This window comes from Komagataella phaffii, chromosome 4, assembly GCF_000027005.1.
Source record: "Komagataella phaffii GS115 chromosome 4, complete sequence".
Classification (NCBI taxonomy): Eukaryota; Fungi; Ascomycota; class Pichiomycetes; order Pichiales; family Pichiaceae; genus Komagataella; species Komagataella phaffii.
The window spans coordinates 1,600,050-1,626,126 of NC_012966.1; the positions used below are offsets into that span (position 1 = coordinate 1,600,050).

The 26,077-nt window shown below is 39.0% G+C and overlaps 14 protein-coding genes across 14 annotated transcripts; 8 read left to right on the forward strand and 6 right to left on the reverse strand.

Moving 5' to 3' along the window:
- Positions 1–231: 231 nt before the first annotated feature.
- On the forward strand, positions 232–1,596 carry PAS_chr4_0852 (Mu1-like medium subunit of the clathrin-associated protein complex (AP-1); the record flags this gene model as incomplete). The annotated part of the gene is made up of 1 exon (XM_002494254.1): positions 232–1,596. The coding sequence occupies one exon, from the start codon at positions 232–234 to the stop codon at positions 1,594–1,596; it is 1,365 nt and encodes a 454-aa protein (XP_002494299.1).
- Positions 1,597–1,756: 160 nt separating this feature from the next.
- On the reverse strand, positions 1,757–2,308 carry PAS_chr4_0853 (Hypothetical protein; the record flags this gene model as incomplete). Its single annotated transcript, XM_002494255.1, has 1 exon — positions 1,757–2,308. One exon carries the CDS (start codon positions 2,306–2,308, stop codon positions 1,757–1,759), a length of 552 nt encoding a protein of 183 aa, XP_002494300.1.
- Positions 2,309–2,481: 173 nt separating this feature from the next.
- PAS_chr4_0854 (Hypothetical protein) lies at positions 2,482–3,129 on the forward strand (the record flags this gene model as incomplete). The annotated part of the gene is made up of 1 exon (XM_002494256.1): positions 2,482–3,129. One exon carries the CDS (start codon positions 2,482–2,484, stop codon positions 3,127–3,129), a length of 648 nt encoding a protein of 215 aa, XP_002494301.1.
- An 860-nt stretch (positions 3,130–3,989) lies between these two features.
- Positions 3,990–4,886, forward strand: PAS_chr4_0855 (Hypothetical protein; the record flags this gene model as incomplete). The annotated part of the gene is made up of 1 exon (XM_002494257.1): positions 3,990–4,886. The coding sequence occupies one exon, from the start codon at positions 3,990–3,992 to the stop codon at positions 4,884–4,886; it is 897 nt and encodes a 298-aa protein (XP_002494302.1).
- Positions 4,887–5,166: 280 nt separating this feature from the next.
- PAS_chr4_0999 (uncharacterized protein) lies at positions 5,167–6,075 on the forward strand (the record flags this gene model as incomplete). The annotated part of the gene is made up of 1 exon (XM_002494258.1): positions 5,167–6,075. One exon carries the CDS (start codon positions 5,167–5,169, stop codon positions 6,073–6,075), a length of 909 nt encoding a protein of 302 aa, XP_002494303.1.
- A 287-nt stretch (positions 6,076–6,362) lies between these two features.
- PAS_chr4_0856 (Component, with Yta12p, of the mitochondrial inner membrane m-AAA protease) lies at positions 6,363–8,495 on the forward strand (the record flags this gene model as incomplete). Its single annotated transcript, XM_002494259.1, has 1 exon — positions 6,363–8,495. The coding sequence occupies one exon, from the start codon at positions 6,363–6,365 to the stop codon at positions 8,493–8,495; it is 2,133 nt and encodes a 710-aa protein (XP_002494304.1).
- A 764-nt stretch (positions 8,496–9,259) lies between these two features.
- On the reverse strand, positions 9,260–11,074 carry PAS_chr4_0857 (Hypothetical protein; the record flags this gene model as incomplete). The annotated part of the gene is made up of 1 exon (XM_002494260.1): positions 9,260–11,074. One exon carries the CDS (start codon positions 11,072–11,074, stop codon positions 9,260–9,262), a length of 1,815 nt encoding a protein of 604 aa, XP_002494305.1.
- Positions 11,075–11,516: 442 nt separating this feature from the next.
- PAS_chr4_0858 (Hypothetical protein) lies at positions 11,517–14,069 on the reverse strand (the record flags this gene model as incomplete). Its single annotated transcript, XM_002494261.1, has 1 exon — positions 11,517–14,069. One exon carries the CDS (start codon positions 14,067–14,069, stop codon positions 11,517–11,519), a length of 2,553 nt encoding a protein of 850 aa, XP_002494306.1.
- Positions 14,070–14,241: 172 nt separating this feature from the next.
- PAS_chr4_0859 (Mitochondrial inner membrane half-type ATP-binding cassette (ABC) transporter) lies at positions 14,242–16,266 on the reverse strand (the record flags this gene model as incomplete). The annotated part of the gene is made up of 1 exon (XM_002494262.1): positions 14,242–16,266. The coding sequence occupies one exon, from the start codon at positions 16,264–16,266 to the stop codon at positions 14,242–14,244; it is 2,025 nt and encodes a 674-aa protein (XP_002494307.1).
- Positions 16,267–17,082: 816 nt separating this feature from the next.
- On the forward strand, positions 17,083–17,625 carry PAS_chr4_0860 (Hypothetical protein; the record flags this gene model as incomplete). Its single annotated transcript, XM_002494263.1, has 1 exon — positions 17,083–17,625. One exon carries the CDS (start codon positions 17,083–17,085, stop codon positions 17,623–17,625), a length of 543 nt encoding a protein of 180 aa, XP_002494308.1.
- Positions 17,626–17,977: 352 nt separating this feature from the next.
- On the forward strand, positions 17,978–18,754 carry PAS_chr4_1000 (uncharacterized protein; the record flags this gene model as incomplete). The annotated part of the gene is made up of 1 exon (XM_002494264.1): positions 17,978–18,754. One exon carries the CDS (start codon positions 17,978–17,980, stop codon positions 18,752–18,754), a length of 777 nt encoding a protein of 258 aa, XP_002494309.1.
- Positions 18,755–19,208: 454 nt separating this feature from the next.
- On the reverse strand, positions 19,209–21,995 carry PAS_chr4_0861 (F-box protein involved in recycling plasma membrane proteins internalized by endocytosis; the record flags this gene model as incomplete). Its single annotated transcript, XM_002494265.1, has 1 exon — positions 19,209–21,995. The coding sequence occupies one exon, from the start codon at positions 21,993–21,995 to the stop codon at positions 19,209–19,211; it is 2,787 nt and encodes a 928-aa protein (XP_002494310.1).
- Positions 21,996–22,170: 175 nt separating this feature from the next.
- Positions 22,171–24,063, forward strand: PAS_chr4_0862 (Hypothetical protein; the record flags this gene model as incomplete). The annotated part of the gene is made up of 1 exon (XM_002494266.1): positions 22,171–24,063. The coding sequence occupies one exon, from the start codon at positions 22,171–22,173 to the stop codon at positions 24,061–24,063; it is 1,893 nt and encodes a 630-aa protein (XP_002494311.1).
- A 45-nt stretch (positions 24,064–24,108) lies between these two features.
- Positions 24,109–25,977, reverse strand: PAS_chr4_0863 (Hypothetical protein; the record flags this gene model as incomplete). Its single annotated transcript, XM_002494267.1, has 1 exon — positions 24,109–25,977. One exon carries the CDS (start codon positions 25,975–25,977, stop codon positions 24,109–24,111), a length of 1,869 nt encoding a protein of 622 aa, XP_002494312.1.
- Between the last annotated feature and the right edge of the window lie 100 nt (positions 25,978–26,077).

Consider the following 26,077-nt stretch of genomic DNA (forward strand, 5'->3'; position numbering starts at 1 on the left):
TTCCACAAGAATAAAACGAGCTAAGAGCTTCCTGCATAATCTTTTCCTTACGACATGCGGAAGTTTTCCAAATTATACACTGCAGACGGAAAGAAGATCAGGCGATGTAAATTCGATTGAGAACTTTTTCTCTCAGAAGACGGATTGCGACAACATCTTTCGCGCATTCTGTATCTCTAGCGAATATTGGCTTTCACCTCAGTTTCGACTCTATTTTCAGAATAATCCCCGATGGCCTCTTCAATCCATTTTTTAGATATTAAGGGCAAACCCTTGCTCACCAAAGACTACAAGGGGGACATACCTGTAACTGCACTGGAACGGTTCCCTCTTTTAGTACTTCAAGGCTCTTCGGATGAGTATAACACTAAACCTGTTTTCCAGGATAGAGGTGTCAGTTATGCCTACTTGATCCACAATGATTTGTACGTATTGGCACTTGCTCGGGGCAATGTCAATATATATTCGATAATGGTTTTTTTGAGGCGTCTAATAGAGGTTCTTGAAAGTTACGTCAAGCGGTTGGTCGAGGAGAGTATACGAGACAATTTCAGCATTATTTACGAGTTGCTGGACGAGATGGTTGACTTTGGAACGCCACAAATTTCTGATGTTCAAATGCTCAAACAGTATATCAAAGTGAAACATTTCAAGCTGGAGGAATTGATCAACCCTATCAAGGCACTAGACAACGATCAAAAAGTCAAAGTCCCCATGGCCCTGACCAACAGTATCAGCTGGAGAAGTGAAGGAATTTCCTATAAAAAAAATGAGGCATTCCTGGATGTGGTAGAAGCCATCAATATGACACTGACGACCACTGGTCAAGTGATTACCAGCGAGATATTGGGAAAGATCAAGATACGGTCACAATTATCTGGAATGCCTGACCTGAGATTAGGCATCAACGAAAAGTTTTTGAATGCTGGGTTAGACCGTCTTAATGGCGGTCCTGACAACGTAACTAATGACTTTGGGTTGGAGGATATAAAATTTCATCAATGTGTCCGGTTAGCAAAATTTGAAAATGATAAGATTATAACGTTTATTCCACCTGATGGGGAGTTTGAGCTCATGACCTACCGCATTCTGTCTCCTCCCAATCTTGTACCACTAATACTTGTGGATTATAAGCTACAGAATCATTCGAACACAAGACTGGAATTGTTCGTGCGTCTGAAAACTAACTTCAAACGTCGCCTCACATGCACTAATTTGGAATTGCTAATTCCTTGTCCCGATGACATTGATTCCCCCTCATTTCAAACCTCGGCCACTACTTCAAAGTGTAAGATCAAATATGTGCCTGAAAAGTCTGCTATTCTCTGGCGATTTAAATCTATTCCAGGGGGTAAAGATTATTCGATGATAGCTGAGTTAAACCTTCCTTCAGTCAAGCTTCAGGAGAATGTTGACCAGCTTAAGAAAATTACAAAAAAACCTATAAAAGTCAACTTTCAGATTCCCTATTTTACAACATCAGGGCTTCAGGTCCGCTATCTTCGTATCAATGAGCCGAAACTTCAATATAAGTCGTACCCCTGGGTACGTTACGTAACACAGAGTGGTGATGACTACATAATCAGGATGAAGTAACTCAATTGCAAGAAAAACACGATTAACGTTTTCAGTTTTCCCTTTGAAGAAACAACTGTGTCAAAATTTGTCGTAGGCAATAAGATATCTGGAAAGAAGAAGAGTTTATTGCGGTGATACCGTCTTCTATTTATCAGCTAAGATTACACAAATGAATCATTCAACGAGAGTTCTTCCATCTGCGAGCGAGCTCTTTGATTGCGTCAGTGGCACTGCCTGTCTGTAGATAAGCATCTTCAAAGCCTTCTTTGACAAACTGGGCATACTTGGAAGCGGGTCTTTTGGGATATTTTTTGTAAAATGCCTCTTTGGCTGTTTCATACTCTTTTAAATTGGCGTCATACTGGGCTTTGTACTTACTCTTGGTAGCATCATCGATTGATCGCCATTCCTCGGAGAACTTTTTGCTGAGGCCAACAAGATCAAGCTTTTCACTAGAATTACTCTTGGCAGCAGCAAATCGGTCTTTCAAAAATAGGGCGTAACTAGTAACTGGAAGTTTGGGTTTTTCCAATCTCTTTTGTTGAAGCAAGCTAAGGGGTTTCTCTTTCGTTTGTTTTGTTTTCTTTGCGGACGCCGATGCCTTAGCTGATTGTGCAATTCCCTTCTTTCCTGAAGCAACGGCATATATGGGAGAAAGTGTCGTGAATAGCCGGGTACGTGAAATACTGCCAACGAACGTTGTTCTGGATAATTGAGTGATTGCTTGCATTGTTTATACTGAGAGAAATGGCAAGCTGGTTCAAAAAAACAACAAAAGATAACTATCGCGAACCAGGTTAATGGTGGAGAGCAGAAGGATCAACCAGCCACTTCTAGTTCGAGCAGAAAATATAACCTCAAGTGTCCCAAGCAAGTGCTGGTATTCTTATCTACCGGAGCCGCATGAATGTTATGGAACAGGAAACTTTCAACAAAATCCAAACAGTTTATCTGAGCCATAAGAAAGGGTATACCCCAGAATTGAAAGCGAAGTTTCAAGAATTAAAAAACCCAAAGAATTTAGCTGCATGCACGTCGCTTTCAAATTTGGTACACCATATTCAATTGCATCAAGATACGATAGTCAAGGTGGTTGATTTGGTACTAGAAAATAGACCCATACCTGAGTTTTTTGACTTGTGTAGTAGCAAAGTAAATGCTGAGCGCTTTCTTCGGAAGAACATCCTGCTAAATGGCGTAAAACGAGACCGTTTGCGGAAGCTCTTAAAGAAGCAAAAAGAGTTTGAAAAACTGTGCTACCGGGATAGAACTCTCTACCATTCTGACTTAAGGACGAAGTTGGAGAGCGATGAAAAGCAAATCTACTTCAAGCTACGTAAATTTGATATTGAAATCCACAAGAGACAGTGTAAGTTTTCGCAAGAAATTGAAGTTGAGTTATCACGATTACAAGTACCCTTTTTCGTTGAACAGAATGACACTTCACAGGAAGATTCAACTTCTGGAAAGAGCTATATTCTTGACCTCATAGTAGACCACATAGAGGGAGAGGGGATAAGCTCAAGTGACACGAGCCAAAACACTACTTAGGCGGTAATAACACAAAATGGTCTGGAAGTAGAGACCACGAGATAACAAATTTCCACGATTTAGTCGATGTATGTGTTGCTGGAAACATTGAATTAGTGACGCTAACAATCTCAATGCACTTTTTACACAGATAAATTATTCGGTTTAATATACGATGAGTAAAGTGCCTTCTCGTTGCATTCATTACTCAAAGAGACAAAGATGTGCGCACAATATCGTAGTCATTGCGAATGATATCATTTCTTATCCTTATTCTCAACACCGTCATCGTAAGAAGTGAAATCATGTAACTTACAAACGACAACAAAAGAGCTTCATTTTCATCGTGTACCAGCCAATGCTATTGGGTAAGAAATTCACTAAATCCTCTTTGTTCTTAGAGACAACCAACCTGCTTTCAGGCAAAAGAGACAATTGTCAAGTGTGCAACTGTTGAAAGACAATAAGGTTCACCGTGGTTTTTTTTCTAATATGCCCCTCTAGCTGAAGATTTAACCGAGAGGAATTTCTCCTACATGGAACTAAGCGCAGCGTCAAATGAGATAGAGATGGCATAGTTGAGGCATGACCTTTCTCAAAATCATGAAGTCAGAATTGAGTTGGGATGGTCAGCTTCTGCTAAGACCATGCAAAGCTGTCATCACCTAAATCTCCATGTTGTTCAAGCTAGAGGTATAGATCATTGAAGATGTTGTATTGGGTTGATTAAGTAAGCGTTAGTTTTTTGACACACGCAAGCTTACCAGCCGGGTAATCCGGCACAAGTTTTCAAAAAAAAAAAAAATTAGAACATCGTTGGACAGATATAAGGTCAACACGAGTAAACACGAGTTAACATCAGTCAGCACGACCAGGGAAAGATGGCGTCATTCCAACAGAAAACAGACCCAGTCAATATAGGTAATAGCTCCAGCTCCGGCCCCAACATACACCGTCGATCCTCAGTATCTACTGCCCCATATTCTATCCCTGCAAAGACGAGCCATAATTCGGAAACATATCAACGAAAAGGGGGACCTGTTCATACTCACCACCATCATCACCATCACTCTCATGGAAACTCTCAAGGACAGCATTTACACAGCAACAACAGTAACAACAGTAGCGGCCAACTTTCGTCTTCGGTTCCGTTACTCTCCCGAGAGTTTGTCGTGCGTAGAATATCCGAAGGTGAAACAGGGCGACTTAAGGAAGAGCTAAAGTGTGAAGCCTGCGGAAAGGGTTATAAGCACATTTCCTCTCTAGCTAAACACTTGTGGGAGCATACTCCTGAGTGGAATGTCACCAAGAAATTGCTAATTTCCAAACATCAGCAAGTACAACTATTAGAGGCTGCCAGTATTCTGTGCAGTATGACAGACAAAGAAGAAAAAGAAAAGGAAAAAGAAAAAGAAAGGGAACGAGAATTACCTGGATTCAAAGCCAGCTACTTGGAATCTGGGTTTCCATCTATCACTTCACCGCCCTCATCTCTGCCATCATCCGTTCCCAGCAAACTGCGTACAAACTCCATTTCACAGTACCCACCTTCAAGTTCAGCCTATAAAGAAAATATGCCCAAGCCAGTGACTCAAGGAGGTTACCTAGATACAAATAGACAAAAAATCAAAGAGGAAAAGGTGAACGAAGAGGACCCTATATCTAACCGCGCCGATGATTTACACACCGGTACTCCTCGGTTTGTATCTAAGGATCCATCTTCGTCGCCGGTCGATGAAAATGATAACGATGATAGTATCTTTGGAGCAATGGAGTGAGATTGGATGATGCATGAGACCGAATATAATCTAAATTCTCAGTTTAAACAACGGATATAACATTTCAGATTATGTTACAGGAAAAAGTCTTCTCCATTAACGAATAAAAGGATTTGTATATATTCCATAGATTAATCCTAGTTATCATCATATATTCATCATACTAGATATCTTTGGAAAGAAATCAGAGATCCTTCGCGAAGCTTTTGTTTGAATATTACTCACGTATAAAGCTCAGAAATACAAATAAACAAACTTCCCCCCTCAAGTCGCGTCTCCAATGGTCATTCCTGAAAGCAGATCCGAGCTTTTGAGTTGGCTCAATGCTACTTTAGATCTTAATTACACCAAAATCGAACAATGTGGCACGGGAGCGGCGTATTGCCAGGTTATTGATTCTATCTACCATGATCTTCCAATGGCTAAAGTCAACTTTCAAGGAAGTTCAGAATATGATTACATGAAGAATTATAAGATTCTACAGGCCGGTTTCACTCGGCACAAAATAACACGTAACATTCCTGTCGACCGTTTGGTCAAATGTCGATTTCAGGACAATTTGGAATTCTTGCAGTGGATCAAGAAATACTGGATGGAGAACAAAGATGAAACCGAATATGATCCAATTGCTGGTCGCTCCTCTAGTATGAATAGAGGACTATCAACGGCCACCCCCACTACGAAAACGGTCGGTAGAACCTCTGTTTCGACGACCAAGAAGATTGAACCACGAAATGCATTACCCTCAACAGACCCTAATAGAAAGAAATCCTCAAATTTACATAACCCAAGATTAAGAGGAACTAATTCAAGTTCAACATCCGGTATCAATAAAGAAGTGTATGACCTTAAGTCTCAAGTCGCCTCACTATCAGAGGAGCTAGAGGAATATCAGATAGTCAATGAAGGATTAGAATCTGAGCGAAATTTTTACTTCAACAAGCTCAGAGAAATAGAGATCCTTGCCCAATCTTCGATGGATATACTGAATTCCAAGGGCACCTCTGGGACAGACAATATCGATGTCACATCTCTGTTGAAACAAGTCCAGGAGATATTGTATAGCACCGAGGAAGGCTTCAAAATTCCAGACGATAATGATGAAAATGATGAAAATATACAGCCATCAACCGTTTTGGAAACGCCCAGAAAGGAAGATATATCTATGTTGGATGAGGAAACGTTCTAATAATGAAGCATGTGGCGAGAGATAGTGAAAAACTTTGTAGAGCAGGCGTTTGAATTTCACCGTGCGCACTATGTTTATTGCTTATAGGACACTCTTCAGTGTAAAGGTCATGAATTACGTTAACCGTAGCAAAGTAGCCCCAATGAAGGATGAAAATATATGTAAGTAAAATTATGCAACGCTAGTTGTGAATCCTTCTAATCGAGGCCTTCCCCTAGAGAGAAAAAAATTGCCCATCTCACCCTCGCTTCCCAAAATCGTTGATTCTTCTTTCCAGTGGCAAGGTAATGTTCAAGTCCAAACTCCGTTTTGTTTCGTTTGGTCCACCGATCAGACACCTGGCTAGGTCAGGCTTACCTTCATTGAAACTTATGAACAGCCCAAGTTCAAATTTTCATTTGAGGATTTTGCTTCGACCATTCTCTGTTCAGAGACTTGCACAATTTCAATCCTCAAAGTTGACTTTACAAGATCAGGAATCTAACAACAAACATAAGAAGGATGACAAAAATAAGAAGGATGGTGGCAAGTCAAATTTCAGTTTTACTGAATATGTGAAGACTAAAGAATTTAGAAATACAATGATTTTGTCCTTTTTGTTGACTTTAACAATGAGTTTGATGAGTCCCACAGACACCTCTAATCAGCTCACTTTTCAAGACTTCAAAACCAAGTACTTGGAGAAAGGATTAGTAAAGAAGCTGTATGTGATAAATCGTAATTTTGTCGAAGCCGAGCTAGTCACCTCCGGCAGTGCTCACTCTATCGGTATGAACTCAAACACTTTGAATGTTTTTGGCAAACAAGTTGTAGGCTTTTCTATTGGATCTGTTGAGTACTTTGAGGAGCAGTTAGAAACAATCCAGGACAAATTGAATATTCCATTGGATGAGAGAATCCCAGTACAGTATATTGAAAGGACCGGAATTCTAAGTTATATTCTTCCTTTCGTACCAACTGCCCTTCTTCTGGGGGGTCTATACTGGCTAACTTTCAAAATGAAAGCCGGAAAGGGTGGTCCTGGTGGCCCAGGTGGAGGCATTTTCAATGTAGGAAAATCTAAGGCTAAGCTTTTTAATCAAGAGAAAGACATCAAAGTGAAATTTAAAGACGTGGCGGGTTGCGATGAAGCTAAAGAAGAAATTATGGAATTCGTTCAGTTCCTGAAGAATCCTAAGAAATATGAGAAACTAGGAGCAAAAATTCCAAGAGGTGCAATTCTTTCTGGTCCTCCAGGTACTGGTAAGACATTGCTAGCGAAGGCAACTGCTGGCGAAGCTGGAGTTCCATTTTTGTCTGTTTCGGGTTCTGAGTTTGTGGAAATGTTTGTGGGTGTTGGAGCTTCCCGAGTTCGTGATTTATTTCAGCAAGCTAGAAAGATGGCGCCATCTATCATATTCGTTGATGAAATTGATGCGATCGGTCGAGAACGTAGTAAGAGTGGTTCCATGGGAGGTAACGATGAAAAAGAGGCAACTTTAAATCAGCTACTAGTCGAGATGGATGGTTTTGATAGTTCTGACCATGTTGTTGTCTTGGCTGGTACAAACAGAGCTGATGTTTTGGATAAAGCTCTGTTGAGACCCGGTCGTTTTGATAGGCATATCAGCATTGATAGACCTGATATTGAAGGAAGGAAAGATATTTATAAAGTCCACTTGCGCCATATTAAGCTGGCAGAAGCTTTAACTGATGAGTTTGCCGGTAAACTAGCTGCTTTGACCCCTGGGTTTGCTGGTGCTGATATCGCCAACTGTTGTAATGAAGCAGCATTAATCGCTGCCCGAACAGATTCTGACTCCGTGGCATTCAAACATTTCGAAATGGCGATTGAAAGAGTTATTGCTGGTTTGGAAAGAAAGTCCCGAATTCTTTCCCCTGAAGAAAAGAAGACTGTGGCTTACCATGAAGCCGGGCATGCCATCTGCGGATGGTACTTGGAACACGCAGACCCGTTGCTGAAAGTCTCTATTATTCCTAGAGGTCAGGGTGCTTTGGGATATGCCCAATATCTTCCACCAGATCAATTTTTGATCACAGAGATACAACTATTGCACCGGATGATCATGGCTCTGGGAGGAAGGGTATCGGAAGAATTACATTTTCCGTCTGTGACAACTGGAGGCTCAGATGACTTTAGCAAGGTAACAAATATGGCTACTCAAATGATCAAGAGGCTGGGTATGTCTAAGAAGTTGGGAACTATCACTTTCGAGTCGAATAATAATTCAAATGGATTTCAAGTACACAAACCCTTCAGTGAATATACAGCTGAGCAAATTGATGACGAGCTTCGATCCATGATCAACTATGCTCATGAAAGATGTAAAAAGTTGCTAACTGAGAAGCTACACGAGGTTGATCTGGTTGCAAAGGAGCTTTTGCAAAAAGAGGTGATAACAAGGCACGACAGTGATTAGACTGTTGGGTAAGCGGCCATTCGAAGAAAAGAATGAGGCTTTCAAAAAATACATTGATGTTGAGCTTGGGCCAAAGAGTGCACCTCCCCCTCCTCCAGAGGAGACTTCTGCAGTCTAAAGTACTCATTTTTACGTGTAAATAGTAGATAGTAAAAGACAAAGTATTTCAAAGCAAATATTGAATGAAGACTTACAAACTCTTGGACTTAGGCCAAAAATCAAAAAAAAAAGCTCGCACCCAGGTTCGAACTGGGGACCAACAGATTTGCAATCTGGCGCGCTACCACTGTGCCATACGAGCAACCGTTAAGTTCGTAGCCTGTAGAACTATCTTGTAGTACTATTAGCTCCAACTTTACTTTGAGAAGTACCATTTTGATATGGTGACTGGCTGTAAAAGTTCAGGTAGAAGTAATGTCATATCATTAAGGAACTATCCAAAAGACATAGTAACTGAACTTTTGAGATTCAAAACCTAGTTAATTTGAGACAAACCCAGAATTTCGTGCTAGATAAAATCAGTGTAGTCCATTTTGTCCCATTGTGACTTTCAAGGATATGCTCGGAATCTTCCACAACTGACTAGCCTCAATTATCCAAAAATTTTAAATCTAAGAAAGTTACACAATTGTTGGCTCCCTAAATGGCACTGTTACCTGCTGAAACCAAAGATTCCAGTAAGGGCTAGTCATACTATTTCCCCCATCATCATTAAGTCACCTTGTTCTTCATCAAACCTCATCCGGCCCAATTCTGTAGTCATGTTATACCCTACTCAACTGGGCCGTTTTAGTGAATGGATCTAAGGCTAAGTGAGACATATGCAGGGGATCAATGTACTTGACTTGTTCATCGGTCAAGTTCATAAATGTACTAAAAGAGCCAGCAATAGTTTCATTAACTTGAAGTTGAGGTGAAGCAATGGGGCTTTTAGCAAGAGTCAACGTAAAACCGCGGGATATCTCCTCAAGTTCAGCCTTAGAAACTTGTAGCTGTTTCAGCTTCACATCCAACTCAGCAGCCGTCGAATACTTGAAATTACTGTGAATAGCTTCATCTAACGCAAAGCATTGGCTATCAATAATGTTGAAAGGATCAAATTCGGTCTCTGTGGCATAAAACCACCTTGAGAAACTAGAGAAGTCAAAAAAAAGTTGACCTAAGATTGCGGACAGGTTGGAATTCCAATAATGGACATATTTGCTTAGTTTGTGGGTATATTTGGAGTCATCAACTAATCGTAGCAGTTCGGCATTCTGGAAAAATAATAAAGATAATTCCAGCTTAAGCTGTTTCTGAACACTGATGAATAACGGGTGATGACAGTACTTCACGAATAGTGAGCAAACCAGTTTGCTGTATTCGACAAGCAGCCACGGTTTAAGGAGAAATGGATCAGGGTATGTATCTGGAATTCCCAGTAGTTTCCAAACAGAACAAAGTTTCTCCATTAGATCAATGAGTAGATGTACAAACAGCTTCATATGATCGTAGGATAGGGACGTTTCTTTGCGATTTGACAATAGAGCCGCCTTGAGGTAGTCTGTCAGAAGAATGATATAGTGACTCGTCTTTTCAATGCCATTATCCATCAGATTCAGCAAACTGGAAGATTGAAGATCGTCTAGCGCATATTCAAACACCAAGCTAGATTTAGAGTCTTGCATTTTGGATGTTAGATGGTAATAGCGTAGGTGAAACTGAAACACTGGATCGTCGTTAGAAGAGTATTCCAGTTGAGTGTCCAGTGGGTTCATACTAGACCTGAAACGAAGGTTAAAAAAAAACGCTTTGAAATAACCCACAAGATTACTATTGCTGGTGTTGTCTGTTTCGTTGATCCTGTCCAACCATTTGAGATCTACCAATGACAGCAATAAGCAAACCACTAGCGGTATATTATCTTGCGCTTTTATGTGCGTATAAACACAACGCCGACTCTTATCTCGGAGAGCTTCCCTTATGGCACACTGAGCTCGTAGGTCTCCGCTTAAAACATATATGGTTAGAAATAACAAATAGTCTTCATTGTATACGTTATCAGTTAGAGACACACCAAACAAATGGAGGGGAACCATGAAATAATAGAAACTTTTCCGAAACCAGCCAAGCATCTCTACCAGCTGGTAATAGTTCATGGAAGAGGTTCCGTTAGGGAGTTTATACTTATGGTCAACGTTGAGAGCGACCAAACTATTGATCTGAGCTTTCAGTTCACCAACTTCCTTGTTCAGATTCTTTATCAGATTGCTCCTTTTCATGGGTATGATAATCTCTAATTCACACTGCACATTTTTCCTAGAGCACATAGAGCAGGCATTCGGTTTCCTCTCCTGGAAGTCACACTTGATTTTATGTTTTCGACATCTGGTACACGATTTGAGTTTCCGCGGCTTTGGATGATCTGATTCGCTTTTACCATTTTTGTTAACGATCTTAGTGACCACTGGTGGTGTAGCTATCATCATGGAGGGATCGGATCTTAGGTGGAAGTGTTTTCTCACAAGAAAATCATTGCCCTGGTTTTTGATCTGCTTTTTTCGGAGCCCACGTAGATGCATGAAGTTCCTTTCCCGCATTTCGGAAATTTGACCAATCCCGCGCGTTTACAATGTCATTGAGAATTGTTGCGTAATCAATAAACGAAAACTCCGTCGGAGTTTTGGGAATTGATACCGGAGACAGTAGTTTTCTTCACAGACGAAACGTGTATTCGAATAAGCAGATCCGTTAGCTGAAAAATGTAATTTGAATTGGTAGATTCATTATGCCTGCCAAAATGATGGGGCAAAATTGTGGCTTTTCGAAGTGTTATATGAACTGTTTCGCATCTGGAACTCCAATTTTGCGTGGTATATTCACTTTTTTTTTTTTTTTTTTTTTTTTTTTCCCTCATGCATTCTCAGGACACCTTTTTTTTGGCGCCTGGAAGAAAACTACTGGATGAGACTCACAGGATGACGTCGGATCAAGGGAGGTACAGTACCCTTTATTTCCCCTAAGTGAAACTATCTATTCTATCTATCTGCCAACTACAAGCTCGGTAACAAGTCCTAATAGTTCTTTTTTCATTTGGGTAATGTTCGAAGTTTCTGGGTAACTAATACTCTCCTCTAATGCTGAGTTGATCACTCTGATGATGCATTGATGTAAACAAAACCCACCTGCTTGTGCATCTTTGTTTTGAGACCAGGTTATGAGTTGTGAAAGATTTTGGTCTACAATTTCAAAAGGTGTACCTTTGTTTGTTGCAAAATTCGACTCAATTGTTTTCACTTGACGGTGCCGTTCCATAAACTCTTGGATAACTTTGTCCTCCCGAAGTTCAACCTTATCGTGTATATAGGCAATCATCTGATAGACATCATTTGAGACAATGCCAAATATCACTTTATGCATGATCTTTCCTTCGTTTCCATCGTTCGAGTTTTTCTCGTCAATAAGAAATGATAAAATCTTCAGGAGGGTGTGGTAAGTGTCTTTTAACAATCCCTGTTCCTTGGTATGCTCCAGCCGGGACAAACGGATTTGAATTTCCTTGCTGTTAGCTAAGAATGGAAGTATTGTTAAGATGAGAAACGGTTGTACTATGAGCTCTAAAGCGTTGTTGATGTGATCATCAAAGTTGATCAATTTGTAATGTACACATGTGATGCTTTCTTTGAGAATTTGAGGACAAATTCTTAACATACGAGCAATGCTTGTACGTTTGATCAAACTGTCCGAAATTCCGGTTTCAGCGTGCCCCGAAGGTGGGTTTCTCAAGAATAGACAGTTAACCCATTCGTTAATCAAATCATCATCGTAAGACACTTTAGCATAATTTGGTTGTAGAGACGAAATAAACTTTAGGACAAACGAAACTGTGTCTGGTCTGTTTGCCCCTTTTATGGAAGACACAACATGATTCATTTTTAGGTTAAAATGTTGGTATATATAGGTCATGGCTAGCAGCAGAATGTTGAACTCAAAATAGAAGTACTGTAAATTATCGTCATCATCCATAATGCTATTAGCGTAGTCCGCGTCTATTGTGGTGCTATCGTTAGTATTGGTATTGTTGCTGTTGAAAGATAAAGAATCTATGTCCCATTTACTAGCATACGTGACAAGTTTTCTTAAAACAATGTATGGGGAATGGTAAAGTAAAAACGACTCCATCACACGTTCATTACCCAAACAGCTGATTAACAGACGATTTAATCTGGAGGTATCATTAGACGATATGAACTTTTCCAATAGCATGCCAAACTCATTCAGAAATTGTAACTTGCATTCATAATTACGATGGTGCTCATATGAGGGAAAGCTTCTCTCTAAATTCACTAAGATTTCACATTCTTCCACCGATACAAACTCAGGGTTGGTATTGCTGAGCGTTTCTAGTATGAAAGACAGGTCATGTTTATCATTCAATATCTCTAACTGAGAGCTGCTGAGTTTTTCAGCTTTAATGAGATCCATGGCCGCACATGAAACCACGAAATGATCTTTCACAAGAAGAGAAGTGGTCTCAAATGAGTTCATAATGGTCCAAAGTGTTTCTTGGTTAAACTGGAACACTTTCTGCACCAGTAAAGGCACCTTAACAACGATAAAATGGTACCAGACATCATGTGCCAGCTTTTCCATTTCTTTGTCCGGAGTGAGCATGTCAATGCTCTCAAAGCAACCACTCAAAAGCTCATACAAAATACTGCTGCTAACTTTAACGTTTCTAAGATCGTTTTCTGAAACGTTCAGTATCTTGGTAAATCCATTCAAAAACTGAACCATTTGATCCAAAGTTTTCAGGCATGCATAGTTAGTAACAACTTGATAGTCCAGCCACATTAGCTTTTTCAGTCTGACCATTCTCAACGTATTGACCCTAGTCTTCTTTATTTCTTTTCTACCTGTAAATTTAGCTGTGAATCTCTTCGTAATCGCTCGAACCTGGTTTCGAATCATTTCAAAACCTTGACGTTCACTAATACAATCCTGGATGCCATCCAATATATCCTTCACTATTTCAAACTGTTTCTTATCTTCGCCATTATCACATTTATCAATCAGATTATCAATCAAGTTGAGAAAGGAGTTATAAACTCTTATTACAACAAAGTGGTTGTCCATGATCCCGCCCAAATACTTGCTGTATACATTCAATGCACCCAGTACCTTGCTCCAGTATTCATGTTGGTAAAAGTTTTTGAACTTCCCTTTGTTGATCGATTTACTGATCTTATTGACTACAATGTACTGATCGTTCAGCCTCAACAACGGCAAATATTTAGCAAACAGCTTGGGCATAGTAATCAATCCTATATCCGAGTCATTTTCGGTCTCTCCATTCTGACTATTGACGCTATCTCCTTCTACTAATAATTCTACCAGATAGTTAAGTTTGAGGTCGCTGGAATTGTCATTTTGGTCTATCCGATTAAGAAGATCGTTGACCACTTCAGTTTCTGCCACTTCGCCATAGGAGTCAACGTCATGAACCAGTTGTTTGAACAAAGAATTGAAAAGTTGGGGATTGCTTCGTCTGGCTACACATACCTGAACAACAGTGCCCAAGCTGATCTTATCCATTGACGAATCTGCGCTGGATGGTTTTGTTGGGGTTAGGTTTAACTGGTGGAATTTCAGTATATTGGACCCACACACGACAACTTTTGCGAAGTCCTATATACGATGATCTCCTAAGAACATTTAGTATTTACTAATTAGCCAAAGAAGCCATGTCGATATATCGTATCATTCATTATGTATGTTGAGTATTACGAAGAAGCTTGTTAAGCTCGCTGTCATTTTTATTTAAAAGCATTGAAATGTGGCCTCTCTCGATGACCTCGCCTTTGCCATTGAACACGATGCATTCCTCTGCCATGCGGATAGTGCTTAATCTGTGAGCTATAGAGATGGTGGTTTTCCCTTGAGCAGAACGCTCGCTGAATATTTTGTGTATAGCAGCTTCAGAGGCGGAATCCAGGGCAGAGGTGGCTTCATCAAGTACAAGAATATCCGGATCGTTCATAATGGCTCTAGCAAAAGCTAGCCTTTGTTTCTGCCCACCGGACAAAGTAGTATTGATACTGCTATCAACCATTGTTTCCAATTTATGAGGAAGGTTGAACACGAAGGAACAATTAGTTATTTCTATAACATGATGCAGGTGCTCGTCTGATATGCTTGAAGCAGTCTCTTCATCAAGCCCGTAAAGAAGATTTTGTTTTATTGTTCCAGCTATAAGTACAGGCTCTTGTTGCACGTATCCAATATGAGTTCGTAACTGTTGAAGAGAGATCTGAGAAATGTCTTGCCCGTTGATGACAATTTTACTGGATTCGGGGATATCATAAAATTTCAATAAAAGAGATGCAATGGATGATTTACCACATCCACTTGGTCCAACCAAACAAACATGAGAATTTTTAGCGATCTTTAGATCCAGATCATTAAAGATAGTGACCTCAGGTCGACTTGGATACTTAAATGTCAGGTTTTTGAAGTGAATTTCTCCATTCAAATTGACTGGGCCGGCAACATTTGTAGGTGTTTCTTTAGCAGACTGTACTTTAGACTCGTTAAGCAAACTTAATACCCGTTCTGAAGCGCCAACGCCCTTCATCAGTTCGGTGTAAAAATTGGAAAGTTGAAAAACTGATGATCCAGTATATATCCCATACATAAGAAAAGAAGAGAGATCACCTAACGTTATCTGGCCAGTCTTGATCATGTTAACACCAATTATCAGTAGCAAAATTATAGTGGAGTTGCCTATGAAGCCGGTTGTAGCATAAAAATACCCAGATACTCGAGCTTCCTCCATAGATAGTTTATACAGTTCTGTTGCTTCATGAGTGAATGCTCCTATCTCTCTATACTCTTTGTTGAAAGATTGAATTGTTTTCACTGAATGGAACTGTTGCTCGATAACCTTGGTGAGATTTCCAAGTTGTTGTTGAATTAGCTTTGATACAGATTTCAAACGTTTTCCTAGAACCAAAGCTAACAGGGCTAAAGGAGGTATTACCAGAATCATGTAGCATGTCAGTTTACTAGAGATCAAGAACATCATGGTTAGCCCTACTAAACCACTAATCATTGACCTTAACCCATCGTTCAAATTCTGCGATATGGAACGGCTAATAATTGTCACATCGTTAACGATCCGAGAAATTAGATCGCCTGATTTGTGAATATCCCAGAAGATCATTTTTTGGCGAAGTAAATTAGATACGAGACTGACTCTTAGTCTCTTAATAACATTTTCACCAATCCTTCTGAGAATCAAAATTCTTCCATAATTAGCAAACGATCCGACGACAAAGATACACCCCAAACCAATGTAAAACGTGTATGATGTTACTTCGACACTATTGAACAGGTTTATCGTATCACTATGAATATCAGTAGAGCAAGTGTCTATAATTTTGCCAATCACCGAGGGGAACATCATGCTGACGCCAGATGTTATAACTAGGCAGCCCAACGCAGCACCAAAAAGCTTCGCCTCTGGCCTCGCTAATCTGATTAAGTTAAGTACATCTTTTGGATTGGACTGTTTTGATGATGGTATTGGTGCCGTTTTTCTATCGGAGAAGCCAGCGGATGAAGAAGTGGAACTATATCTTTTTTCAGGGAGCAGCTGGCTGGGTTGCGACATGTTGTAATTGGTATAGTTGCCATGCCTTAATTCATTATAATATCGATTGCCAACTATTCTGTTAGCAAATATAGCTCGACGGTATATGAGGTTGAGCCCGGCTCTAGAAACCGAGATCATCTTCTTGCTGATCTACCTTTAATGGAGAAAATAAGGTTGACTGCACCGCGAAGAGGCCGGGAAGTAAAACAGTTTCGGTGTAGGGATCCACTAGGATCCACTAGGATCCACTAGGCTCCTATATGTGCCTCGATTAATGCAAGATGCCCATTTAGTCACCTTTGACTGCTCTATGATGTCAATTGTCACAGATCTGCGAGACAGTGAGATTCTATTATGGATCCCAAAAAGCTATGGAAAGAGAATTTATTTCTTGTCCCGCAACCCATAACTTATTATCAATGAACCGTCAACATATGGTCCTCTTCCAGTGTAATTAATACTACAGGATCAACACAAAATGTTGATGCATTTGATTTGAGCTGGCGCGTGAAAAATGCAGTTTTGTCGATCACGAAAGAGGCAAAAATTTAAACAATGTTGATAAACTCATGTGCTTACATTTACTTTGTAGATAAATAACAGAGTACTATTTCCAATGTGGTAAAGAGAAGAATCAACATTTTTTTGTCTTCATTTAATACACCAGATGCTAGTCTTCAACCGATTTTGTCAAGTGAGGCATAATCAGTTGCCATGCCAATGCATTCTAGTATGCAGGAGGCCTTAATGCAAAACCTTAATTTGGCAATACTAAATATAAACTTAAGAAAATAATGTAGCATGCGAATATTTCTATTATTAATACCTGACTAGTCAGGTGTCGTTCAACATAATAGGAAATAGAAAATCGAACTTTTCTTCCTAGTTATTTATTTTACAAGCCGAAGCATAAGTTTGATCAGCTCATAGGCCTGATCCATAATTACTGAACCCATGCCGATTCCAGATATTAACTACAATTCTCTGTTGTTAAGGGAACATCAACTGTACAATAGTTTGCGCCAGCATGCCAAAATACCACTTGAGTCTCCGAGGTTGGGATTTAAGCCAAGCCATATTTATGGGCTGGGTTCGTTCAACTACGAACTTATCGAAAACGAAGGACAGCACCTAAACTGCTCTGAGATCCGCAAATTATCCCAATGTCTCTTGGTTGCATTTATCTTCATGGCCATTCTAGGCACCACTGTTTTGTTTGGTATGAGAATATTCAAAGTCGAATCCTTAAAGGGGTATAAACGACTTCAACATCAAGCTCAGACGGTTAGGACTATAAACTCATGGGTCAACGAGAACACTAATCGTTTCAACCTTGCAAATGAAGTGCCGCCCTCTCTGTCCAATACACCGTCCACAGTCGCTGATAGCTCTCCAAATGGCTCCCCTGCGTTGTCTCCGATCATGATTCCTCAAGTTAATCAAGTGAGAAAGCACAGCGATCTTTACTTGTATGATTTTGCCGCCCAGCGAGTATAATAGAAAGAACATTTGATCGATTGTTACTTTTTCTTTTGCATTTATATAGCTTTCTTTGGTACCTGTACTTGCTATGCACTTTGAACGATTGTACTTGGTTTCTTTTATCATTTTAGAAATCTTACCATTGCATGGTTTTGCACAATAGCCATAGATGCATTTTCTTATTTAAATTTCGAGTTATAGTACATACTAATAAGATACTATTGTGGCTTGACTTTGACTGACTCCTACTAAATCAAGTGCCTCGCGATTCAAATCTCAAATCTAGTGACTGATGCGCGATCTTTCATCGTTCATATCTACCTCACCCCTTATCGCTGTTTCCTAAGCCTAACCTGTAGTCAGCATTATGTTGTCTTTACCCGATGACATTATAACCTTTATGTTAAATGTTAAACTGCTGGATAGAAAAGACTTGGTTAGCATATCAATGTTAAATAAGGACTACCGGAAACGTTTTGAACCTATCCTGTTTGATAAAATAAAAATGACCTGGAGCCAGTTGAATTCTACCTCAAACTGCAGTGATAGTAAGCAGAGGCAACCATTACAAATATCTCTTCACAGATGCTTTGAGTCCTTTATGTACAAAGATTTAGTGTCATTTATTCGCGTTCATAGCGATATGCACAACTTCAAGCAAACTTCATATGGCGAATGGAATACTGATTTGTCACCTCTGAATGATTGCAAGTTTCTCAAAGGTTTGGCTATTGAAGTTTTGACATCTTCCCGATGCCTCAAATATCAATCAGCATTAGAGAGAAGTCAAATTGTATCCTTGAGAATCTGCAGCCACTCAACCACCGATGACAATGCCTCGCTTTTTCAACTTACCCATATCAGCACGCATTTCCCAAATGTATCTAAGCTGACTCTTGAAGGCTTCCTAATAGACAAGGACCAGTATTTCATGCCTTCACTGAATAACAGTGGAAGACTTTCCAAGCTTAGAGATATTACTTTGGTCAACTGTCAGTGGGAGTATCCCTTATCATTGTTTGATATTTTTTGCCCTTTTTACCACCATAGTTCTCTATACACAACGTCAAAAACCCCAGAGATCATACAACCTACAAGTCTATGTCTCAAATACACTAACAGCTATTCGTCCTTCGTTTTGTAGGGAACGTTTCAAAACTTTCATTAACACAACGGCGGATAAAGTTGGTTCCTTTAAAAGCTATCCTGCATTTTATTCTAACCTTAAGCATTTGGAAATATCGATTCTCAACGAGGAGTACCACACACACACATCTGAGTATTATTACCCAAACTTGAGCTGGTTGGACCTTACTGCTCGCTTCGCCGAAGATTCATCTAGCTCACTTATCAATAGCTTGAGATCCTTAAAGTTAGTTGGGTGGAGGGTGAACAATCTGGAGCTAATTAATCAGCTCTTTGGATCGGCATTCAAGCCTGGAACACTGGAACGGTTCAACTTATTCCGAGTTGATGACACAGATTACCCTGGAAATCAAGAAATTTATGCCTTGATAGATTCACTAGTGAACAAGCCTTTTTCAAATCACTGCAAAATCTCTGTTAGGTACGTCAACGAATTGATGTAGAATAATACCTTACATAATAATACAATCCTGCAATTGTAGCCCATAGATGATTTTGTCAACATGTTTTTTAATTCTTTCCCAGTCTGCTCTCCTAGTAACGAACTCATATACTTCTTCCTGAGTAAACATTCCATTGTCTTTTCCAATTCTCACTACCAATTTTCCGATTTCGTTTGAGTTCTCGCTATCAATCAAATAGAGCTGTGCAATTTGCCGCAGTGCTATAAAGTAGTTCACAATTGGTTTTAGTTTTAATTCCAAGAAAAAGTTGTACATAAAGTTTAGGTCATTGATAAGAAACATTGCTCCGATTGTGCTTATTGTTAGTTTCTTATTAATAAGTTTAACTAGATCGTTAACAAATCTCTCACCAATCTCTTGCCTGAACACATCAATAATGGATTTATCAATGCTTCCAATAAGCATATTGACATGAACTCTGAGCACTTGAATAGTCTTCTGGGCAAAACTCGTGGGAACACCTGGATCCAGATGCTTTCTCAAAAGATCCTGTTCATTCCTAATACTATAGATTCCCTCATCTAATTCTACCATGGTGATATAACTAATTTCATTCATAAGAACCTCGATACCAGTATTCAGGCCGTCAGCCACATATGTGTCCAAAAGAGTTTCCAGTTTGCTCATAGACTTTTCACAGTTATTAACCATTAAAAAGTCCTTTTTACTCTTTTCCTTTGATATCACCAAATGTTTATCAATAAGTTCTTCTTGATAGAATATTTTCAACATTTCGTTAACTAAATCAGCATTATTGACCAATTCGACAAACATTTTGAGTGGCTCTACAGCAATTTGTGCACCTTGATCAATTGGATTGTATACTTTCAGTCTATGGATTGCTTCATCAAATCCTATCTTTACGTGCCCATTTGTTAACGTCACCACACTATCAGTGAAAACTTCTTGGCAAGTTGTTGCAATCTTCTTTTCAGTTTCCTTGTTGAGATGTGAACTGTCACCTAGAGAGAGTAACAATAGGAATGTGTTTTTCACATGTTGTAAAATCAAGATCGTCAAATCGACGCTAACGAGAGATTTAATATTGTCAAGGTTATGAGAGAGTATCTCTAATTTGGCCGCAAATCTAGTCAGACGCTTTTGCTGAGCATTCTGATCCTGACTCCGATTCGAATACTCCAGTGTTTCTGATACCCTCTGAGCCTCCTCTTTTTGAACACTACCTTTGAAAATGCTAGTGAATCCAGTCAAAATATCTTTGCCTGAAGTTAGAAGAAATCCTTTCTTCCCTTTTGTATCCTGCTCCTCGTCCACAAACTGCATTATCTCATTTTCTTGAGACTGTTCTTGTTTTTTAAGTTCCTCCTGCCACCTATTTATCAATTGAATCAAAGAGAAATGACACTGTCGAGGAAGCAGATCAATAAATTCGGAGGAATACTGACCATAGTAGAAATTAATCAATTCAGATATCAGTTTGGGGTAGTCAATAATCTTTGAATCCGCAGGATAACGAACTTTTGAAAAAGTAAGAGATATCTTGTTATACAAATAAGGCACCAATTGAAAATAGAGAGAAGATTCATTCATCACATTGAAGTATTGATTTTCACTAATTAATCCATTTCCATCACCGCAACTATGGCCCCCTGAGATTTGAGTTGAATTTGACCGAACACAATTATTTTGAGCCCAGGGATTCTGAGAGTCTTCGTTCAAAACACTATCTGAAATACTTCTTGCTTGAACTAGTTGATTAAATTCAATAATTTCACTTTCATCAATTTCTTTTGCCCGCGTTATCAACTCGTCAACAAACCTTCCTATTAAATAGTTATTCAAAAATGTTTCAACCAGCTTCAACACTATAGGAACTTCACTGATTTCACCATCAACATCAGGTCTGAAAATGTGTTCAAGTATAGTGAACTCTCTATCAAAAATGACTATGAGCTTTTCAAAAACCTCATCCAGTTTCACAAATTGCAGTTGATAACCCTTGACCACCCCTCTTTCATTCTGTAGAGATGTACCAATAACGTTGAGAAATATGTCCGTTTCTTTTACCTCGTAAAGGATTGAATAATCGTCGGCAAACTTGTTAATGAAGAATTCTAAGATTAATTCCATGTTGTCAACATGATCACCAGTTCTAGTTGTTAAGTCAAATGCAGGCTCTCCCAAAAGGTGAAGGGAGTCTATAAGAGCATGACACTCCTCAAAAGTTTCATTGGAAAAATGATGATCTATCTCTCTTAATAGACTACTTGTGAACATTTCCACAATTGAATTGAGACGTATTTGCAATTTTTGGTATAGCTGAAAATTAACATTCTTGAAATACACAACAAATTTTCGAAGTCCATTAAGCAACAATGCTTGATCCTTGGGAGAAGTGATTTTCTGTAGAATGCTAGAGTTTTGAATATTATCATAGTGTGTTACTAAGAGATCCTGAACTATTGGTTTATACATAGTATAACAGACTTTGAATTGTTGAAAAGCTAACGAGGGATTGCCAACAGATATCTTCATACTAAGTAGTAAATCATCCACAATTTCGGAAGTTTCAACCTTACCGTTCTTCCAGATCCTTATCCGCTTCAAAAAATTTATCCATAAGACCTCGTCTTTCATTACCAAGTTATAAACTTGCCTATTGATTATACTGAAGTTGAGAACGTCCTTGACATCTGGTAGGTTTCTTGAGACTAGTTTAATAACTACCAAAGGAATCATGTTGAGAGGTCGAGTGGAATGTAACACCAAGAGATCGGAGTTTTCAAGTAAGGACCCCGATAAGAGATCGGCCATTGAAGGAGGAGGGACAAATGGCAGGGCAAACTGGTCTAGAAAAGATTTGAACTTTAAGTGTTTCTCGCTAACAGAGTTCCCCCACCCAGTCCGTTCTTGATGTTCAATCGCGGTAGTGCATCCTGTTTATTTACAATCCAATCTACCACGCTTCCTAACAGGGAACCTGTCGACTATGGCTGTTGATTTTGACCGTATCTTCCACGATACAAACCTCACTGATGGGGTTGGTGGGCCCAAGATATATGCTTTTGATTCCACCTTAATTCCAAAACGTATTCTTGATAATTGGATAGAAGACGACAGTGATGAAGAAACAAACGCTTTACTGTCCCAACTGATGGCCTACATACCTAAAGATTGTGCTTTTTCTCTTCTGGTGTTTAGTGCTGGACTGCATCAATCATACAATGATTTGATAGAGATGGAATACGAAAGTCATGTGAGTGATAAATTCAAGCAGTACAAAAGCAAACTAAGTTTAATACTACCCGTCAGGCTTTTCAAATTGTTCAAACTAGTCCCAGAAGCTAAGAAGAACAGGCTAAAAAGAGTCTATATTATTCATGAAACATGGCTGACCAAGAATATTTTTGATATTTGGAAGACTGACATAGAGTTTGTCCACATTGGGAACCTCAGTCAATTGGCTCAATATAATCTAGATATCTCTAAAATGGTTATATCTTTGCCTAATTACATCATTGACAGACATATAACGGAGTCATCAAAAATTAATGTTTTGAACAAATCTGAAAGCATTGGCTTTGGTGCTCCATTGATTGCCGATGAAAACGACGCCCTTGGATATTTCTCCAGAATTTACAATAACATGATAGCATTTTTAACCAACCCAGAACTTAGCATGCCTCTCACCAATAGGGACTGGGCACAGATTGTTAACCCAGAGGGACTCTTGCCGAAAACATTCGTGAACATTGAGGTTTTATACAATGCGATCTGTCGAAATCAGTGTCTTGATCTCAGAGATTGGTCGTTTGCTGAACATTATTTAATGCTTAGCAATTTCATTATTCAATTATCCAATAACAGTCATCCACTGATACCTGTTAGTGTTCTATTGGAGTATCCTTCATTCCATACCCTCGAAGAACTGAATAGTGTTTTGCATAAGGTCCTCATTTATAAACACGAAAGCCCCATATCTGGGACCCAATATAATAACAAGTATTTGCTGATAAAGGTGCTCAATTTGTTGCATTACTTGACACTCAAGCTTGATCAGGATTTTAATCATGTCAGAATTTCATTATTCAAAAGGACCCGACTTAGATTATTCCTTTCCTTTACTAAGGTGTTCTACAACGAAATGGGATGTGAAACTGAGAATGACGTCGATCAAGCCTTTGATAACATGTTTAAATTCATTAGTAATCTTTTACAAAACTGGGATCATATTCTCATCAATATAAATGGAAAGTTGAGAGTCCCATTTGTTCAGATAACCAAGTTAATTGATATCCAAGAAATGAAAGAATTCAATACATATATGAATCAACAGCTTGTGATTCCAGAAGAAAGTAGTCCGATATTAAACAAGTTCAGTACAAAGCTATCTAATCCGAAACTTCGAAAAGCTTCTCCTTCTTCATTACCATCGTTTCATAGAAATGAACAAGAAAGTATTGTTGACTTGGCATTGCCTTTGCAAGATTCATGGATTGATTCCGAACAAACCTCAGTACCAGTGTGTGACTTTCCTGAGCCCAGCAAAAATACTATTTCTTCAGACAAGTTTCCTCAGTATTCAATTGAGAAACTCAATGACTTGGAACTTGAACCCATTGCATTAAGACCAGAAGTGAAAGTAGTGGAGAAAAACAAGAATATTACCCCTATCAAACCATCAAAACTCAAATATCCAGCGAAGATCAGGCAAACTGATAAAGATGCCAAAGTTTTGCGACAAATAGAACTAGACAATAATTCAAAGTTGCTTGCTATAACTACTGGTAAGAAACTAAGAGGAGAGAGAGTTTCTAAGCTTACTGGAATCTATGAAAGAAAATATTTGGAATTCATGGGATATCAAAATAATGAGGAATGAATGCTTTCTATGTACAATTAGGCAAGGTCAATTCTTAACTGGTTTTCACATTTTGTTCAGCAGATTTATGTTTAGCAAACTTTCCCTTCTGTTTTTTCTGTGGATACTCTTTGCTATGTCTATTCTGATTTCATTGGTGGTTCGGCCAATAACACGCAGGTAATCCTGACACCATCGTTGTATGCCTTTGAGGTATTCAATATTGTCAATCTGTTTCGTATTTTGATCGGATTTAAACTTAGACATGATATTATGAAGCACAGATTCTACAACAAAACCGTCTATAGAACTGGGAATGTATAGCCTGACCTCATGTATTGGTAACATGTATGGATTTTGCCAAGGCTTGTAATAGTGTAGAGTATTCCCATTCAGTTGTGTCAGGTTCCTAGACAGTAATAAATGCGTGCATTTCAAGGGGAACTTCTTGAGAACATACTTGATGTATGAAGTTGTGTAATGAACCCAAAATTCATCGTCCCTTGGTAGGATTGGCTGCATCAGGTTGTAAATCTGGTCAATCCGGTCAAAGTTTATGCTATGCGAGTCTATCATGCGATTAATGATTGTTAGAAAGGTACTTTTTGCAACTAACGGACAAACAGAAGTGGCCATTGACCATATGTTATCTAAATCATTGTTTGTTCGAAGTAAGGTCCAGGTAATCTGATTGAACTCACTGTGATTGAGGCCTCCAAAATGAGAAAATAGTATGGAGACAACTTTTTGAACCCCCTCATTATCATTCAGTAACAAATACAGGGATAAGATGGATGATAGTTGTCCTCTTGTGAATCCTTCCAAGGATTGAAACTGCTCTAGCTCATTAAGTAGGACCTGGGCTAATTGATGATTGTTATGTCTTGTTGAATGAAACATCAATGATTCTAAAAGATTCGGATTTCGCAAACACGCTGATACTGGAAGGTCCTCAATTAGCTCTTCAACTAGATATTTGTACTTTTTGGACTTTGAGAAAGAACGAATAGATTTTGCTAGTACCTCGAAGAATTCTCCTGAGAACGTAGTTGATGAAGTGTTTTGTTGTATTTCATGCAATGATTTGGTATAGTAAGTTTTTATTGTGCTCCAGCCTAAAAATACGGAGGACAGGTTGTTATTTTTCAAATTCGATGAAATGTACCGCAACGAATACTTGAACAAGAAGCTTTCCTGCATGGTTGATATTCTGTGATGTTGCGCCATTGACTTCACAAGAAAGCTGAACACTTCGGATTTTACACGAACAGTCTTCGGAGTATCGCACATGTGCGTTAGCTTCTCTAGTATTCTATTCAGCTGCGTGTCAGAAAAATAAAATCGCTTCAAGCTGACAACAAGAGGGTTGTCCAACTCTTTCATCCACGGAAGCCCATTGATTCTAAGAGAGACTTCTTCAACTATCGAATTATGCAAGGAAGCTAACTTCACAACTTTTGACAGGTTATCCACGTCAAATTTTGGATTGTTTACCAGTAAAGAGTTGACCAGCATATGCAGCCAGATATCTTTCACAAGCAATTGGTCCACCAGTGGACTGTTATTATGGAACAGCTTCTTTACAGCTCTAAGAGCTGCTATATATATATCGAAAGCAATTCTGGGTTTGTTGAAGACTATGCAGCTTGTGATTAAGATTTCAAATGCTTTGAAAGTATCTATTTTTTGAATGTCTAGAAGCTTAGGTGATAGACATGATTTAGTCCTTTTTAAGGAGATTATTTTCTGGCATCTTGATTTTATTTCTTTTATATCTGGTTGAGCATCAATAATCATCCTGCCAAGTTGGATTAGCTGTTTTCTGTTAGAGAAGGAACTCTCTTGGGAATAAAATCTAGATAGAAAAGGATGCCCTATAGCTTTGATTCGAACTCGATGATGCACTAAACGCCATGTGCAACCACACAGTCCCATGCTAATTTGACTATTCGAAGGTGCTAGCTTTGGTTTCAAACACTTGAAAGTTTTGTCGCGGGGAAAAAGAATTCAAGTTTTAGCGCGCTCCAGAAACTAA